This window comes from Malurus melanocephalus, unplaced genomic scaffold, assembly GCF_030028575.1.
Source record: "Malurus melanocephalus ecotype Western Australia unplaced genomic scaffold, MMel_1.1 scaffold_83, whole genome shotgun sequence".
Lineage (NCBI taxonomy): Eukaryota > Metazoa > Chordata > Aves > Passeriformes > Maluridae > Malurus > Malurus melanocephalus.
The window spans coordinates 1,240,950-1,260,869 of record NW_026623315.1 but is presented as its reverse complement, the minus strand read 5'-3'; the positions used below and the strand labels follow the sequence as shown (position 1 = coordinate 1,260,869).

General features: G+C 40.6%; 1 protein-coding gene across 3 annotated transcripts in view; it reads right to left on the bottom strand.

Moving 5' to 3' along the window:
- BMPER (BMP binding endothelial regulator) overlaps positions 1-19,920 on the bottom strand; it is a 149,552-nt gene that overhangs the window by 97,445 nt on the left and 32,187 nt on the right. For all 3 annotated transcript variants that reach the window (XM_057367721.1, XM_057367720.1, XM_057367722.1), the window contains exons 4-6: positions 15,122-15,204; positions 13,521-13,611; positions 12,325-12,407 (exon numbers count right to left, since the gene is read on the bottom strand). In XM_057367721.1, the coding sequence (XP_057223704.1) occupies positions 12,325-12,407; positions 13,521-13,611; positions 15,122-15,204 (257 nt within the window). The remainder of the gene's footprint in view (positions 1-12,324; positions 12,408-13,520; positions 13,612-15,121; positions 15,205-19,920) is intronic.

Below are 19,920 nucleotides of genomic sequence, written 5' to 3'. Positions count from 1 at the left end.
CCCACCCATTCATATCCCTTTTCATATCCTTTTTTCTCAATATGGCAAAACAATCCATTTAGACGAAATTTTCCATTTGGTCTCCAAGCCATTGTGCAAGATGTTAAGGTAAAGCTTGCCAGCATTTGCTGGAGTATCAAAACAGTAAGTTACAAATACAGGACTCAATCTGTCKCTGAGTTAGCAACACTGAAATGAACCTAATTAAACCAGGAAATCGTGGGACATGTGYGATTACACAAAAACAGTTTGTTTTTCAAAATTTACAGATAGCACATAGTCATCTCCAAAGACAGCAGTCTGCTGTTTAGACAGTGCACTAGCAACAGGTGATAAAATTATGCAGTGGACATAATGAGTTCCTCATTTTTATCCTCATTTTTTCAACCCGTGTTGAAATTCCATGTTTAGAACAAAGTTATCTCAATTTTATCATGGAAAACCACATTCTTTTAAATATTTGTCACTTTTTTAGTTCAGTGTTGTTTAATTCAGATAAARGGAGGAGACATCAAGTCTAAATGAAATTTGATTTAAAAGGACTAGAAACTTTTTGTCTGAGGGCCAGCATTTCAAAGCCAGTGCCACTGAGACTTTCTCACTTGAGAATGAAGTGGTGGAATTAAGCACTGTCTCATTTGAAGAGATGTAGRTTTTGGAGCCAAAACGAAGAGAACAATCATAAGTTACCATGTTTGAAAATTTCCATCCTGTTTCTTTTCATTGCTTTMCTTTCTGCACTGAAATGCTGAAATCCTGAATGCTAAAAAAACTCCAGCAACTTCATTTCTGTCAACAGCCTGCAAAGAAACATCTTGATAATATTTCACAGGGTTGACACATCCTCATTCTGGTATTACGGCTRTTGAAGACAAATTGTCAAACTCCTACACATTTGCAACGCACTAGTTCTGATTTATTAAACCAGTAATTCTGAAAGCTGTTATAGAAGACTAAAGTTTATCCAAATTACTGATCAGCAATGGGGAAATGGGGGAGCAGATATTAATACCTTTCATATTATACACTACCCAGAGATTGTGTGCTCAAATGATTTTTAATTAATAATATTAAATAGTTATTTATTCTGTAGTTGAACCACAAATATGCTTGTTGGCATTCCAGATATGAGTATTTCAGGCTATTCTGACTAGGCATGTGTGGTATGCTATGTTTCATTTTAGTTTTCCATCTGTGGGTAAGTATCTTCCCCAGGAGAAAGTCTTCTATCTGATCAAAGTTTATATGAACTTCAAATGAGATTTTAAAATTATTTCTATGATACTGGCTAAAAGCACCTATTCCCATCATGACTGGTTTMTTTTGTTTGCAAGAACACAAACACCTGATAAGTTGTGTACATCAGAAATTAATTCCTTTTTTGCCTTTGCTTTCATCTGCCCACTTCCAGGATACACCTTATGCATGCTTCCCCACTTTAATGAACCTAAGTATTTAGAAAAAGATAAGAATTCAAAATGAAGGAGAGATGAAGGATTTTGTGGGAAACTGGAAATTACAGATTTTAATCTCTGYACTGTCTGGATACCCCTGGGTTTTCATGGGCAAGCTAGCACCTTTCCTTTTGTAGCAGCTCCAGGGTGCCAGGCAATTTAAGCCCTGCTTGCTCCCTTAGAGTACTGTGTGCTTCACACATTATTTTGTGACCACCACATCATGAAGGAAAAAATTATTCCCTAGACATCACTTGGCTCCCTTCCACTAAACCTTGTCACATATTGAGAAGGGAACGTCCTCTCTGTTTGGAACCCATTGCCCTACAAGAAAAATCAGACAAGGAATAAAAAAAATATTATCATCAAAGTATACCAGGCTAGACACTGAAGTCTGAAGAGCAGTTTCAGGCAACAAGCAAGTCAAATCCAAGTGTACTTTGGGAACTTTGCCATCTTTCCGTAAGTTTGAAGAAAGTCTGAGATAAAGCGTTTCCCAGAGACAGTCAACAATGGGAGGCAGAAGGATAAGATATCTAGAAATAAAAATGGGTACTCATGAAAACTTTAAAAAGTACCTTTGGTCATTAGGTATATTAATAGCATCTTCATTAGCCTCTTATCTGCCTCAGAGAAACACTGCAAAATACTGTTCTCAGGAGAATGACAGTCAATGTGCCACACAGGTTGACRATATTTCTATTAATGTACAAGCATGTTTCTTCTCCCTCCATCCCCCTCAGTCCTCAAACTAGCTTGTAATGTACCCCTCATTTTATGGAATCCCTTGCTGTTACCTCTGCTGTGCTGAATATTCAGGAAGCGAAAATATGTCCTCCAAATACCACAAATGCTAAAGCTTCAAGCAACAGCAATTTGAACATGGAGTAAAACCCCACAGCCCATACTTCAGGAGGCAGAGCTATTACTGCAGACCACAAGGAATGTAACACCACCACTGTGAAAGAAAATGCCTCCCTGGCTTGGTTTCCACCAGGTGTCAGCTTTTATGGGCCCTATTCCCACTTAGCTACTTCATAAAATGCTCACCGAGTTAGAAACGGGCTCACAGTCAAAAAGACAAAGTCACAGTAGCAGATGCTGTGCAAGTACTACTGATAAGAGATTTTACATGTCCCTGTCAACTACAAAAAGCAGTGGAGAGTAGAAGATATAATAAACATAGGATTTTCCCTCCCTGCATCMCCCCAGACATACCCCTACTTGCTTAAGTGCAGCACTAAAAAACCTAGATGGAGAAGGAAAGGTAATTGCAGGAGCCTTTGGGAATTTAAAAAACTGACCTCAAAAGGACAGGGAGCAGGGCWGTTCAGCTGCCTGCTGAAAGAATAAATAGTACATCAGCAACCAAGATTGCTAGGAAGAATTGCAATTCAGCTGCATTCAGGAGAAGGAAAGTTATGCTGCCACTAGGAGAGAGGGCAGAGAACAGGCTGAGCAGTGAAAAGCACAAAATCMTTACACTTTTTGCAATTAATTATTTTCACATGCATTAATTAATTTACAAATTTTTGTTGAGCAGATTGAATATCTGGTGCAAGGCAGAGGGTAGTAAAAGGAACAAGACTCTCCTCATTGTTATGCTCTCAGAGTTGAGACTGGCTCTGTTTTTTCCTGTGAAGAARCTTTCTATTGGCAAAGGCACATTAGCTTCTGTTCTACTCTCAGAAAATTCCTGGTGCTGTGTTCTGGAGAAAGAACAGAAAAAAGGGAAAAGAAACCATACAAAGCACGCAAGCYACTCAAATCCTTTTGGGCTCCAATGCCTCAAACATGAAGATCTGAGTGCTGGAAATCTGGTCCTTCAATTGTATCAACTCTGACACCCAAGTAGGGGCAATAAAGAAATTTCCATACCAATGATTTTAGCACAAAATAACAAGTATTGCCAGTAATGCCAGTAACTCCAGCTTAAAAAAAAAAAAAAAATCCAGCACACGCTCTCACACACACACATCTGCTTTCTGTAGGAAATGTCGATGCTTCGTTACAAAGCTTCTGGCAGGGAGCTGAAAACTTGTTGGGTTTTCAATGAACCTTGGAGTTGTTAAGTTTAATGGTGTTCTAGTCATGTTTGGGACAGAGGTTTAGGTACTGTGGGAGCGGAACTTCCTGCAAGAAAGCTAAGACATTCAGGCAATTTCTGTCACTAGAGTTAGAAAACATTTGTAAGGAGTCACCTTTCATATTCAGGCACCCACACCGGAAGCTGGGTGTTTACATCCCACTCCTGACCCTAACCCTTTGCTGTCTGCAAGAATTTCTGCAACTTTGCTTCACACTGATGTACCCACAGCAGAGTGCCAAGGATGTTATGGTAGTCTGGCACCTAGTCACATTCTATTTCTGACAGGTTAAACCAGAATCAGTAAATCACTGTCATGTCTCAAAGCACTCTTTTTTTTTTCTTTTCTGTTTCCCATGTGTATTTTGACAGCAAATGAATTATTCTGCCTATTCTGCTCTCAGCCTAACAGGATGAGCTGTATAGAAAAGTTACAGCCTGTCACAATCCTGAAAATAATTTGCTGGGTATCATTTTCCTCCTCTTGACTATCCAATGTGTTTGTGTCCAAACATTAAATAAGGCAAATGCAGTCAAAAAAATATTTTTGACAACAGTTAAAAMGTTGATGGAATCCAAGGAGTTCTACCTTTCCTTTCAATACGACTGGYTTGTTTTAAGAAATGTTAATTTATCACATATCCCAGCTGGAGACTAGTTTATCAGTTAGAGTTGGAAACTTACTCCCTTATCAATACAAAATGCTTCAAGGACAGAAAACAAAAACAGTGCTGTAGGATGCAACAGAAAGAGCACGGAGAATTCAGGCAGACTGATAGTAAGTCAAAACGAAATTTGGCAAACACACTAGAGCTTAACAGCAATTCAAACTTATTGATCCCAAGTTTCATTTTCAGTCTTCTGCAAAATAGATAAAATATGAACAATGTCAGCAACAATAACATGATTAACTAAAATAATACAATGCCCAAAGTGATATGACATCAGACTTAAGAAAGAGCAGTGGAAAATCACAGAATCACAAAATATYCTGAGTTGGAAGGGACACAYAAGGATTATTKASYCYAGCTCTTAAGTGAATATAGGGATCAAACCCRCAACCTTGGTGTTATCARCACCATGCTCCAGCCAACTGAGCAAATACTCATTTTAATTCAAATCCAGGTTGCATATGGCCTTAAGYAACCTGGTCTAGTGGGAGGGAAGGTAGGACTAGATGACCTTTAAAGTCTATTCCAACCCCTTAACATTMTCTTCTTTTATGATAAARCRAAACCTTAAGACCCACATGTAACAATGAGTTGACTCCAATATTTTATTTTTTGATTTTGAAAATCTGAGAGAGAAAAACAAGTAGGTTACATGGTTAATTAAGCTCTCATGTAAATTCATTTACCAGGATTGTGTAAACTAAACCATCTTGTCTACGGACACAGAGGGTTGTGTGCAAGTTTAAAATCATTAACTATTRTTACCTGATAACAAGCCCCAAACCTGCGACATCCAAGTTTATTTAAACCAAAAGGATGACAAACATGAAAGCCAACACTCCTACTCTTTTCAGCCTTTCCTTTATTGTGCCACCAGTCAAAAGAGTCTTCRTCTCTCCATAAAATGTTTGGCAAACAAAGGCCCTGTTAATTGACAAGCTATTGCTTTTACTGCTTCCTACCACAATTTGTGGGAATCTTTTAGACCAAAATCAATTCTGCACACAAGCGTTCCCATGAGATGCCACACGCATTCCCATTTGAAGCCACTTACAAGAAGTGCTACAGCCTCTCTCATAAAACCTTTGTCTTCACTGGGCACTTCTGGAACCACGTGCAACCCTTTCATCCCCTGATGGACAGCAGGTTCTTTTTTTGCTTGTTTGTTTGCTTACTTTAACCAGGGTCTTTGTTTTCTGCCATCTTACTGCTTTGTTTTCACTCTAAGATATAGCCTTGCCTTTGCAAGGAGTGAGTTACAGCAGAGATGTTTGCAGTCCTCATTGCATCCCAATGCCAATAAAAARTAGTCCCCTCACCAGAAGCTGCCTGATAACAGCTCTCCTTTATTGCTGAAGCTCTGTGTACTTAATTCTTCTTTGTCAGTAAAAATAATCCATCTCAGCCTGTTAATTAGGGAAAGTTTAACAAGACAGGGGACAGACATCTGACGCATAAGCTCTGTTCCTTTTCTCTCAGGAACAACAGCAACCTGCGCTCATGCTATAAGCCCTTATTATCACCATTTAAAAGTGGTCAGCCTGCATTATTGTTTTCTTTATGTGCTATAGGAGTGCAAAATCCACTCTGTTTTGTGCATTCATTTCCTTTAAATGACAAGAAGTCCTGGACCCTTTTTCTTTGTGTTGCAATGCCCAGTTCAGGGGTGTTGTTAATCAGCATTCATTTGGGCCCTTCAGGTACCCAAGAAGATTTAAGTCTTTCATGGCTTCYAGTATCACTGAATTCATTCATTATCACAATACCATCTTTGATCATAAAACTGGAAAGACAGCATCTGTCTAAACAAGAGCCTTATAAGGTCAGAACACCTTCCTCCAATTCCTCAGCATTTCCACCCTCCTTTTCCAACAGGAAAAATTCCCCACAGAAATCTGCCAAATCATGCTTTCATCTTTCTTCACATTCTTTTTCCACATTTTTTTTTCTCTTAGGGACAGAAATACATATCCTTAGGATATAAAGCACAACAGGCACTCATCTTTTACTGCTGCCCATACATGCCATCTCAGAAATAATAACTGGATAGTGCTGCCTCTATGAAATGATGGACAAGGAAGAACAGCTGGAAGCAAACCCGTCTTGACTGCACAGCCAGAGGAACATGGACCATGCTGAAGCATGGAAGGCAAATTTGAGCTGAACCCTGAGGAGCAGGAGGATCAAGAACAAAGGCTCCAAGGAAGGAAAGGATATGAGAAACAGGCTGTGTGTTCTGAGCCCACAMTCCTTAAAGAGTAATCCAGACCTTCAGGGAACTGCTCAATACCTCCATTCCCCAGGAAACGTGCCCAAACAGGGCACAGTCTCTCGGTGCACAGAAAGACTTACTTGATCCTCACCAAAACTAAAAGTATGATGAAGTGTTTCTGAAGCCTGAGCTGGGAACACACTCTGACTACGTGAGCTAGGAAGCTCTGTGAGTAGGAGACATATAGGATGAAAGTTAGATACCCACAGAGAGAGAAAAAGAGACCTTGACACAGAAAAATGCTTCGCAAAGTCTGAGATTTGAAGGGCTTATGAATAAAAACTATTTAGACTGAATAACTCACTGAATTATGCCAATTGCACTGCTATGCCCCAATTTACTTGTATTTCATAAAAATTGTGATTCTTTTTTAACTTTACTTCTTGACTTTTATTAAAATAATTTTWAAATTTTTCTTCAATATTTTCTCTTTCATATATTTTGAAAGAAATCAAAAGAAAGATTAAGAATGGCTATGCATGTTGGCAAGAGAAAAAATCTCACACTGTTTTTAACCTTTTCTTTTTAAATGTCCAAATTATTTTTTTTAACTGTGGTATTTCCAAAATTTAAGGAATCTAATATTTCAGACACAGCCCATGTAGCATACAATCCCCATGAATGTGGGTATACTTTTTGAAGCCTSAAGAAAATCTGATAAAGAAAGAAATAAATAACAGGGGAATGCCTGTGTCTCCATGCTGCATTATTTTTCTTGCCAAAGTTCAGCACATATTAAGTCCTTTCTCTTCCCCACTACCTCCACAACGATACTTCACCTGCCTGGAAGACTGTTTTTTTATTAGGCTGCTGAGAAAGTCATACTCGCTAACCTTGCAAAAAATCTGCAGACAAAATTATGGGGTGCTCCCAGGGAGACACAGTAACCAACCCTCACATCCCATTTCTGAGCACTTCCAGGYCTCTATTTGCATCCACCCATAAGCCAACCACTTTACTGATGTCACTAACTTTGAAGATGTGAATGCTTCTTCTACCAACTCTTTGCTTTTCCACCCCTCACCAAAACTCCTTGTCTCTGTTTCTTAGCCCCAGAGTAAGGGCAGACAGTGTCTGCTGCAGTTTGGAGCTGAATCAAAGCAGCTGAAGCACATGGAAATTTGGGAAGATCAGCATTTGGCACKGCACTAAGGATGGAAATTTGAATTTGAATCATCCTCAGCCTTCACTGAGGATACATTTAATTGCGTGTTCCCCGAGTTTCCCAGTAGACTGTCGTACCTCCCCCACTGTCTTTTGCGGTGGGAATGTATTCCAGCAGCTCCCTATRCCGATTAAAGCCAAGCCTTTAAAGCAGTATCAGGGTGCTTAATCACCCAGCTGACTGAAGGGGCAGGATCTGTCTTGGCTATCTTCARCCATCTCTGAGGCCAGAGAGCTGGGTTGCTCCCCCTCTAGTTAGTGGAGGAAGATAAGCATCTGCAGAGAGTAATCCATCCCACCTCTCTCTCTCCATTAAATGAAGAAGAGCCCAGATAAGTAGTTCAGATCAGACACATTACATCTGAATAGCTGGAGCTAGACAAGATTAATTCCACCCTCAGCATGCAAAACACTTACATATGTAGTTTCTCATTACTTATCACAGTTGAAACKCCTGTTACTCATTGATTTAGAAACAGATCTTGCCGTTGTGATTTCCTTTTCTTTGTGCAAAACTTTCATTATTCAGTATTTGCATCCTACCATCAGGAGCGTAAGTGACATTTTCTGCATGCACACACCCACAAGAGCACCTGCAGTCGAGYAGCTGGGCATGTCTTGAACCTTTGAGCAGTGGTTTAAAAGCCCCCAGTGATGCAAAGGAGATTGTGCAGAGGCTCCTTTTTGATTCAGCTCTGTAAGAGCCTCAAATCCCTGTGCTCYGCTTCCAGCTGTTTGGGTCTCACTTGTTCCAAATCACTTTGGAAGAGCAGCTAAGAGGACAGCATTGCTTTTGGGAAACAATGCTGTTTGGGGAACCAAACACACAAAACCACCCTGCTGACGGCCGTCCCCGGGACATGCCTCTCTGTGGGACGGACAGACAGTGCAACCTTTCCCACTGCCAGCTCTCAGCCATGCCCGCAATGCCATAACCCAGCCTCCATTTCCCCTTCTCTCCAGGGGTGTGGATCAAGGCTGGCCCGGGCTGCGGCATCTCCGCAGCTCGCAGCGTGGCGGTGCCTCGCACGGCCGCATGCCTCGCATGCCGCAACGCGCAGCGCCCACGGTCTGGGTAACAGCGCTCACAGCACTCAAAAGGGGCTACTTATGAGTTTGGATACTACCACCTAAAGATAAGCTTCTCCATGGTTACCGCTCTCATGCAAGGTCACTTTCCTGCCAAACCTCCTCTCCTCCCTCCCTGGCTCTCTCTCCTTCCCCCTCCGCTATTTTTTTTTTTTYCCCAAACGTGCTACATCAAAGGAGAAAATGAAAACATTTACGATAATCACAGTCTGACTATTTTAATGCAGGCTGTAGGAAAGGAAACATGTAAGCCAAGTGCTCTTACTGTGCAAGCAGAAACACACTCTCGACCTCATAAAAGTAGTATCTGAGAAATAACACTTGATTAAAGAAGCCAGTCCTTCATTTAAGTAGGTGCTTATTGTAGGGAAAATAGCCAAGGTTTCTCTAGAACAGGCCACTGGCCTATCATGAAAAGCAGGAAYGGGCCAGACAGATGAATTACTGCAAGACAGCTGGGTTTCAGTCGGGGTGCGAGGAGATCCCTATTATCCCRTCCACCTTTCCTACACAAATGCCTCTCCCCAGAGAAACTGAGTCATTAAAAGCCAGCTCGTTCACTCCTGACAGGCAATATGCATTGAGTGAGAGGTGATACATTCTCATTTTCAGCAAGAAATCTTAGTCGCCCCAAGGAGCAGCTCACTTAGGAGAGCGGTAATGGAATACAGGGCCTTTCATCTGCGCCTCGCCGCCGCGAGCACAGCCTGGCTCCGTAACAACTCAAAAGTTATTAGTTAATGGCTTGTTTCGCTGACCTCCATGAAATGAGTTTSGTGGGTTAGGTCTGGTTTTCAGTAGACAATCACTAGAACCACAAGTGGTGTTAGACAGGAGCCATATTAATGAGTTAAGCGGGTAAGGATCGAGTGAATCGCTCAGATGTGGCCGTGCCTTTGCTTTTTCTGCCCTTCAGGGCCATGGAGCACATAGGAAGCCCTGCAACTGGCCAGCCTGCTCCACCAAAATGGGGGCCCCCAGTTCCCAAGAGCCCAGTTTTGTCCTCATTTGCAAAAACAATGTGTTAAAAACAAATAAACAAAAAAGCACATATTAAGTGCTTAACACTGCAATGCCTTAACAGCCATTTCAAATTTTTTGGGAGTTCAGTAGTATCTAGTAGGCACCATTTTCAGCTGAAAATACCACAAACCTGAACTACCAAAGTGCTTTCCCAAGATGGGGGCCCACAGTCCACACCTGCAGATGTGTACGGTCTTCTGGGTGCTTCATTTTACAACGATAAAATTCCTTTATTTAAGCAATTTTTCATTTTAATTCATTTAGTGAGGGCAGATCAACCCTGCATCTCTCCAGGAAAACAAACCACAGCCATTCCTCTTTACTTTCTTCTTGTTCAGTGCTGTCTGCAGCCCCAAGTTTGAGCTACCCCTGGGACAGTGATGGCCTGTGGAGTCCAGAATCATCCATCATTGAAAACCTTGCTGCCAAATAAAATGCAGAATTCACCCTGAAGTGAGAGTAGCTGGAACCCTTAAACACACATCCCCAAAATTCCTCAGCAATAATCTGTGCTACTTCCTATGCCACGTTTCCACAAAAKACTCACTAGTTACAATCTGAAATCCCAGAAGAAATCTAATTTGGGGTGAGGAGCCTTCCTCCATCTGTTAAAGCCTGCCCAAGTTACAGCACATCACWCACAAGCCTGTTCCCATCACTTTGCATGACTAGATAGGTATCTTCAAATAAGACATCCATCCACCAACTGCTTAGATAAGAGGTTCACTGAGAACCCATTCCCAAAAGGGAATGGATTCAAAGTAGGCAGCAAACTGTTATCACAGCCCTCAGGATGCCTCCTTTATTTACTTCAAATTTAAATCACATAGGAATTAGCATAGGCTCAAATTCTGGAGGAGACTGGCGGGAGGGTAAAAAAGGCTCTGCAGAGATAGGGAAGGGAGGTCTGGTGTGGCTTATAAATAGATGGCACGTTTTTAGCTGTCAGAAAGATTCAGAATGAGAGCTGGACATTTTATGCAGATGTCATTAACATCCAAAACAATCATGCTGTCCTTCTTGGAAGAGATGGTTAAGAGGCCTTAAACAACTTAATCTAAACAGTTGATGTGTTTCCTTCTCTAACACAACTGAGACTGGTAACTCGCAAGGTCAGACCTTCCCCATGACCCTTTATTCCTTCATTTCTTTACACTGCTCTTCCCAGATATCTCCCACCTCCARTGCTCTTCTCAGCACAGAAGCTTTTGATATTCAAGGAACAAAGGAAAATTGATCAAGGAGATGTTGGCACACCAATAACTGGGCAATAGGCAATATGTCTACAGTATTTATGAAAGAGTAGAGCAGAACCTGAAAACACTCAAGTGTGTCTCCGCAGACTTCTCAACCATTCAGTCCTGCCTTCCCCCGAGGAACATAACTAAGGAAAGCTGAAGTGTAAAGCTACTGCTTTACAGCTGAAGCTGAAGTGAGAGGGGGACCCACCAAGTACAGAGGGAGTTCTCAGCCTGGACAGAAGGCATTCAGCAGAGCAGGAGCCCGTGACAYATATCACAGTGACATGTGTGACGGCATGTTTTTATTATTACAAGATTAGAACTTTAAAAAAAGATAAATCACCTGAGCGCCCTGATCTCCACAGGAGCAGCAATGACTTAGTGTAAATTAATTTTGTAGATTACGAGGTTATTTTTCYCCACAAAACAGTTCAAGTACTCTGAAGCAGCTTCATTAAATGTGTGTATATGTATAAAGATATATTAACTTTTGAAATCTATCTTTCTCTCCTCCTTTTTTTATTTAATTTTCATGATGAAGGAACACTGTATCTGGTATTGACAAATTTCTTRGCATTCTACTGCAATGTAAAGCCTTACATATTTTGCTGATAACCAGCCCACAAACTGCAACAAAAGCAGTAATTTGAACTCAAAAGCAGGGATTTTACTCATCTCATAGATTACAGCAAGGAAGCCAAAGGTATATGCCCCAACTCATACAGCATTATCTTTTAACTTAATGGAAGTGGAAAAGAAGCCTGGACTCATTACCCAAAGGATGCAATTATTACTTCCTCTCCATATTGTTGCTAGTCAAGAATAAAATCCAGGATATGACCTTTTCATCAAGCGTCAAGCCAAAAATCCACCTGGGACAGCCTCAGGAGGCTACCCTCATTCTTTCATTCAGTAATTCASAGCAAAGGCCCTTGCTGCATACAACTGAAAGGAATCCTTGGAAAAGTTTGGCTTAAGGAAGCATCTAATAAATGCCGATCAATAGATGAAGGCCAAAAAGATATCTGTCTCCTCCTGAATGATCCTATCACAAAAAAAAAAGCACCACTAATTCAACAGATCAGMCCTCTCCCAAATAACTTGCTCCATCTGTGTACAGTGTATGGCCACAAAAAGAATTATAAACTCAGAATGGGAGCGATTGAATGTATTAATACCATAAATTCTTCAACAGAGACCTGAATTCCAGGAGGAGAATGCATAATAGTGTGGAATTCCTTATATTTTTGCTTTGTTATGGCAATAATAATGTGCCTTTTGAAGTTCATACAGGGAGATASAATGCCAAAAGGCAAATACTTACAATACAAGAGCACTTCGTACATTTATTTCCTTCAGGCCTAAATTCTTCTCCTTCATTGTAAAGTCTCCCTTCAAATACACAACCTGGAAAACAGCATTTGAATAAGTTTAGCTCAAGACAGAATGCTGCCTTTTCTCTCTGATACTCCCCACTGTACGACAATATGACAAATAAATCATACCATCCTCTCTGACACAGAATCATGGAATTATTTAAGTTGGAAAAGACCTCCAAGATCATCAAGTCCAATCTTTGACTGATTACCACCTGGTCAAGTAGACCATGCCACATCCAGTCATTTCCTGGACACCTCCAGGGATAGTGACTCCAACACCCTGGGCATTCTCCTACGAGGCTGAACCTCCCCTGGCACAGCTTGAGACTGTGTCTTCTTGTCCTCTGACTGGCTGCCTGAAAGAAGAAACTAATCCTTGCCTTGCTACAACCTCCTTTCAGGTAGCTGTAGAGAGAAAATCACTTCAGATGAAAACAAATCACTTCCAAATCCTTAAGAAACCCTAAATATCTTTTTTTGGGGAGGGAAAGAAAACATCCCTCTACAGTAGATAAATTTGCAACAATGAAGTTGAGGCTAGGCCAAGTCTCCCATTAGAAGTTCCTTTAAAACACTTTTTCAGGCTGTTTGCTTTTTACTAATTCATTCTTACTCCCTGAGTTTGTGTTTGTTAGATGTTAGCAGATGTTGTAACTAATCAAAATATAATAAATCCATTATATAATAACTGGAGCTGCACTTACCTATGAAATCTCTGATAAAATCAAATTAGCCAAAAAAACCACRGTAATTTGCCACTGGGCTTTGCAAAGGCAACCTATTCTCACTCCCCATTAAAAAATTTAATCTTTTTTTTATGATTACTCTTATCCGTCGCCTGCTAACAAAATCATGGTCATCAGTCATGCAAACCCACCTTAAAGATCCTCTGAAAAATKAGAAAAACACACCAGTGGACATTAGCACTAGACATTGCCTTTGCATCATGGGGTCTGCATGTCCTCTACCAAAACATATTAAACATATCTTGTGTCRTTTTGTGCATTGTGAGTCACCAGCCCACATCTTAGAAACTTGTCSAGTATAACAGAGAAGTCAGAGGCAGCCTCCTGGGTGATAACGGGTATTATCAGAAATACAGTTGCACATGTAGAACAGCATCTTAGCCATGAAATCTCACCTGGGCACACAGGACAACACATTCCCCTGAGTCTGGAAGGGTTYTTGCAATGAACAACACACTGTACTTCTGATTCTACTATCACTCCTTCCTGAAAAAGAAGCAGATCMGGCACGTTCATCGTTAGCATTGTGGTTGCATTAACAAGCAAAAATTCACAACTACTGGCAGTACAATTAAAGCCCAGCACAGGCTGCAAAGCACTGGGTTTCAAAACTTCTCTTCTTTCTTTACCTGCTGCCTGGTATCAGGATTCAGGTTAACTCACAGTCAAAAGATCCCCTTAAGTCTCCCTGACTCCAGACACAGGAWTTACCTTAAAATGCATCAGGTAAAAAACCAAGCACCCTCTTAGGAAAAGGAATCCTGCTTTATCAGGAGTCCTTAACCTCAGGAATCTGCCATGCAGCTCTGGTGAAAACAGGCCAGASACAAGGCATTCTCCTCCCTCTCCTATTGGAGGAAAATAGACTTAGAAAGCAGATAAAAACATCTTGTTCTGTAGAGGGGAGATGCTTATCTTTGATATGTTGGCTGATAAGTATTAGTWAATTAACATTTCCTGTACTTAGTCAAGGAGTCAAGAGTCCTCCTGCACAAGCCTGGGTGCGAGGCTCTATGCATAAAAGCTGCTACCTTTTTTTTCTGCTTACAGCTGTTTAAGGCAAGGCAAAATTGTTTTTTAAATTTGTGGATCTAGGATAAACAGGATCACCCAGTTTTGCATTTAGACACTGAAACAGGCAATAAAGAACTGATTATTTCATGCAGCATATCTAAATTCATGGAGTGAGYTTCTTTTCATTAAGTGCAAGAATACAGAATACTGCTCCAACTTCATTCTTCTCAGGKGACTTATTTTCAAAAATTAGTTGGTTTCCCAGAGCAGAAGTATTACAGAAAAAGAAAAAAAAAACCCTTGAAACTTTTCTCCTATTCATAGAAGCTCCTCAAACTCACTAATCTCCTCTTTCCAACTGCCATTCTCAGTAGTTGCCTGAGTGCTACTATTAAAACCAAATCAAACTGCCAGCAAATGTGGCAGACCTGTTCACAGACATAAGCTGAAATTGCCTAYATAACCACTTGGTTTGAGCCTGACAGTCGACAACCTTGAAAATGTTAGGCTGCAGATAGGCAAACTACCAAAAAATAAGTACCATTGTGTTAACAGTGCAGGAGCCCAAAAAAGGAATATTTAGTTGCAGCTTTCTCTTAAAGAGCACCCCAGGTAAAACCCATGGACACATACACATGGAAGTGTCCAATTACTAAAACAATTTGTATCTCACAAAAGRCTTAAAATGCTGAAGAAAAGAGAATTTACTTCAAGGTCAAGACAGCAGGAAATGGCATGGCTGTGTACCTCTCCTTCAGCAAAGTTTGGGTATCATGGTACTCAAGTCTCTGAAAACCTATCCCTCTGAATGTTTGGTTATAGCTGGCTGCATCTGAGTGGATTTAAATTACTTCAAATGCGAAGTCCATATTGTGCTTTGGGCATAACATATTTCAGGTTATTTGGATTGGATAAATGAAGGTTCAGGATTTCCTGGGAAAAGCTTACAACTCAATTAGCACAATTTTTATTACATCCTTACCTGGCACTGGTAYGTAACACAGGGATTGCTGGGGAGGTGCCATTTCATGGAGCTGTTGTACGTATTTCCTCCAAAACTGCAATCTAGAGGATGAGAGAGAAGCACCTCAGTTCAGCTGAACACAACCTTGTGGAAGGAAGCACCTCAGTTCAGCTGAACACAACCTTGTGGAAGGCTGCTGAGAATCCCAGGGCAGCAACCTACATGCAACCCACCCTCTCCCATGGGTTAACAGTAGAGGTGGAGCCCAGAGCTGGGATGAACAAGGATTGTGTCCTGGGAGGACTGGCAGCACTGCCTCAGACACCCACTGCTGATGCACAACTGGCCAAACTCCTTACTGACTCTGACTTTTCAACACAAACCAAAATCAGGGACAATTTAGTTTAAAATGGATGCCTGTGCTGATTCAACAGTCCACTCAGGAACTACGCAGTCATTCAAGYACTGGAACAGGAAAGGGAGAAGAGAGGATAAAAGAAGAGCTGGAAATATTCATCATCTATCTTGGCCATGCTATCTTCATCCATTTCCCAAAGCCCTCAGGAGAGCTCTTCAACAAGCACAGCTCAGCACGGATGAGCTGACAGTGGCAGAGCTCCCTCTCCTCTGCCTTTTCACGCTCATGACAGGAGGGATCACCATGCACATAAACTGAAAATCATCAAGTTCTTTTGTGTGCGTGGTGAATCTCCACGGGGAGACATTTTGGAGTCTCAAAGAGTTCAGCATTATATGTCTTGGTGCTATATGACAACTTTATTAGGAGATAACAGGTTTGTTTGCCCTTGCACATCTTTTTTTGTGCAAAATGWGTTTTCATGGAGCCATTTGGAAAAAAGTAAACATCAAAACAAATGTTCATTTTTGCATTTTTGATTACACTTTCCTACTAGCTTCCCTTCCTTTTTGGTTTTCTCTTTTGCCGTTTTCCGGTATTTTTAAAAAGAGAAAAGCAAAAAAGAACACAAAGAAAATAATAAAATAACTCACCAGAGAAGCAAAAGCAGAAAATACTTATAAAGTAGAAATATAATATTTGTTTTTTAAAAGATAGTTTGTTAATGCAAAATGGTTTCAACTAAAAAATAATTCTTTGGAGACCTAGAGTGGTTTTGAGAAAAATTTTGGAAATAACACATACCCCACTTTCTGTGGGAAGAATGCCCATTTTCCACTTATTGCTTTTAGGTTTTTTTCCTAGTATATTTTATTCAAAATTAACTCGATCAAAGAGCCCATGAAACCAACAGGAGTCTTGCCAAAGACTTTGAAACACAGACATGTACATAGAGCTACAGAATCACAAAACTACAATCAGTCAAACAATGCCCTGGGCACCATTCTCTTTGCACACCCTACCTCACCAACTACTCTAAATCATTCTCTGCTGTGTRGGGTGCACTGCCCTGCTTTGGGATAGGTTTTATGCCCTTCTGAAAATAAAGGCAATTTATCAGCCCTACACCACAGTATATCTTTGAGCCCTCTGTAAAAGAAATCTCAAGAGTCACAGCTCTGAAGAGCAGAGGAACTTAAAATCTCTTTTAAATCATTTTGATTTCAACACTAAATTTGAGGGGAATATGATTTATAAAGATCATTTGCAAATGCGTTAACTGCTTCCATTTAAATTCTTAAACAACAGAAGACTTGTACTTCAGGGTCTGCAGTAATCAGAAATTTTTGTTCTAGGTTAAATACAGCAACACAAGAGAAATTTGTAGATGCTGTGGCTATTTCACTTACCTAGGCTGAAACAGGTATATTTTTAAAAGAAATGATTGGTAGTCTCAGAGCTGGCTGTGATAATTTTACCTTTGACAAACATTGAAAGGCTCAAAGTATACATGTGAATCTCTTATTTTTTTAAGTAGCAAAGCCCCTATGAAATTATTTTGAATGATTAAGAAATGTTCAGGTCCTCAGTGAATTAAATACAGTTCTCTGACCTCTCATATATGCAGGACAATGTGTCAAGAGAGAAGTGTGAAGCCTTGTATTCCTCTTATGCATTTTGAAGTTCCATTCTGAAAACCAGTGAGTTAATCATGCAGCACAGTCTCACTGACTTCTCACTGCAAACCCTGACAAATGCAGGGCCTGTTCAATGTGTTTAACATCCCCAAGTTGCAGAAGCCCAGGTTATACTGGTCCCAGTCTGAGAAACAGTTTACAGGTATGCAGGACACTCAACATGGAACAAGCTGTGTTTTTAAATATCTCTGTGTGTGTTTTACCAGAATCAAGGACTAGGTTGGAGAACAGCAACTGCAAAATACCTTGCATATTTGCTCAGCAATTATGTTCTTTAATGTGAAATGTTTCCTCTATAAGAAAGCTAATGACCCTGGGCTAATCTGCACGCACAGATGTGCATATTAAACTGAAATTTTCAGCTCAAGGATTAGTCTGGTTGACAAAGCATGACCATGGTGCATCCATGCAGTCAGCACTGTGCTCTTGCATATCYGAGCTGCGCTACAAAATCCTCTGCCCTGCAGCACCAGCCATTGTCCCTGTGGAAAGCAGCAAGGGGACGGCACACCAGAAGCAACCATGGTAAGGAGAGCCTGCAGGCACCAAAAGGGAAATTTAAAAATGGGGACCAGGATGGAAAACACTGCAGAAGCACTGGAGATACTAAGACTGCTCTCCAACTTTGTCATGGGCCATGTCAAAGCAGGTTGAATGAGGGGACAGAGCAGTGCCCRTGTGAGGCACGGTGGGAGCTGGATTTCACCAGAGGGTCAGCAGAAGGAGCAGCGTGAAGGAAGGGTAGAGTTAGCCAGTAAAACAAACAGGGTYAGGGAGAGATGGGGGAAGGCTGAATGTCAGGCAAAACTGAAAAGGGTTGGAAAGGAGTGTTTTACAATCTCTGGGTGACACTTTAACCTGTCTCTGACCAGAGGTGTGCCCTGACACTCTGCCCTTTGGACGGGCCAGGGCTACACCAACTACTCACTCTTCAAAAGGAAAAAGGAACAAAGCCCACATACCAGCTAGTTTTTCTGAACCTCACTTTCAAAGTACAAATCTCTCAGCTGACARCTGCAAACATATAGCCAGATTTTCCTAGTCCCCCTACTCATAGCGTGGAAACTTCTGAGCCTCACCTGAATTCATCTGAGTGAAACCTGCCTCATTCTATGTGCCAACTCAGGCCATTCTGGCTCATCCATGGTTAAAGGTTCACCACATTTGGCCTGGAAAGGCAAAGTCACTGAATATTTTGTGCTCAAAGGCATCAACGAAGTCCCTGATGACAACTTCCACAACAGAGTATGAAGGAAGATACTTGAAATTCCTAAAAGCCATTTTAAAGCTTCTTTTCCCCAAAAGCCCTTTGGAAATATTAGTACATTAACTTACTGTCTCCATCCACCATTCAAAAGGAAGAGCAGGAAAAAAACAATAAATCAAGGAAGACCAGAGCTTATGACTATCACTTAAATGCTATCTACTTACTTCTCCCTGAATACCTCCTTAAAAGAAAACTTTAAAAGGGCTACAGCAGAAGTTTTCAGGAAGGGAACCCAAAAATGCCTGAGAATGCTCTAAGAGTATGTGAAAGAYTGGACATTAATAAGTAAATTTGATCCTAACTCATACCTCATAAGGAAAACCTTTAGGATCCCACATWTGAAAGGAAGTTAAATATTAGGGGTCTACATCAATTTTAAAAATGTTAAAGTGATTCATATCASTCAAGGAGCGTGTCCTAATTTTTTAGTCTTTCCTGCTCCTTTCTTTAAAAATAGCTAGTGTTTTATTAATGTAAAATATTAACTTTCAGTTAGTTGTAGGTTTTGTTGCCATTACCTCGTTCAACCCAAATAGTACAGATAAGTCCTGGATAAACATGCAAGCCTAAAGTTGCTTATCTGAATCAAACCAAACMACTGAATACTTTGAAGTTGGTCAACTGCTGCATATGCAGTGGAAACTAATGCTAATTACCTTCTAGTCACCTCTCAAAGGCAAAATGATCCTCCAGAGTGAGTCCTTCCAGCACAAAAAAAAAAAAAATGCTAAAACAGTTTAATAACTTCCAATTTACTTATTTAGCTACTTTGTTTCAATGTTGTGCATGCCATGCTTGGGCACCTTTGTTTCACATTTAAYAACCCAACTCTTGGCCAATTTAATTTGAAAGAACAATTGCATTCTAAAACAAGCATCCTCGCAGACAACTGGACTGGAATAACAAAAGAGGCAAGTTATAGCAGATTTTGCTATTGGAATGTGGATAGGTTGATGATCAGGAAGCCATTTGTCTTTCCRAATCCTACAACTCTGATAAATGACCCTYTTTCCTTCTTCCCCAGATACCCAARCATATAACAGTACCATGAAGATAGGGAAATTGACTGTAAGAGACAGTTTAGTAGTGCAAAAGCTCAGCCAGTGTCCTCAGGAGTTCATTAAAAAACAACCCTTTATTACTCAATTTGACATTGCCTAATTAGATTCCAGAAGAAACTTGTGCTTATTTTAGTCTAATGAGAATTTTATAGACAAGTCATTTCCTTATTCTCCCAAGAGAAAGTGATAGATTGGTGCACAATAGACTGGCTCCTCATCCCTCATTTCTTCAGCATCTTTCTTCTCCTATTAAGTCTTTTTTTTTTTTTTGCTTTCCCTCCACTTTCTATTTAAAAAACGTAACCTCTCTATTGGCATGGAAAATAAACATTAGGAAAAAGAAAACAGTCAGAAGACATGTTTTATTTAGTGTTTGATAAATTAATCCTCAGGGAAGAATCCAGGCATGCTAACACTAAATACCAGTTCTAGCC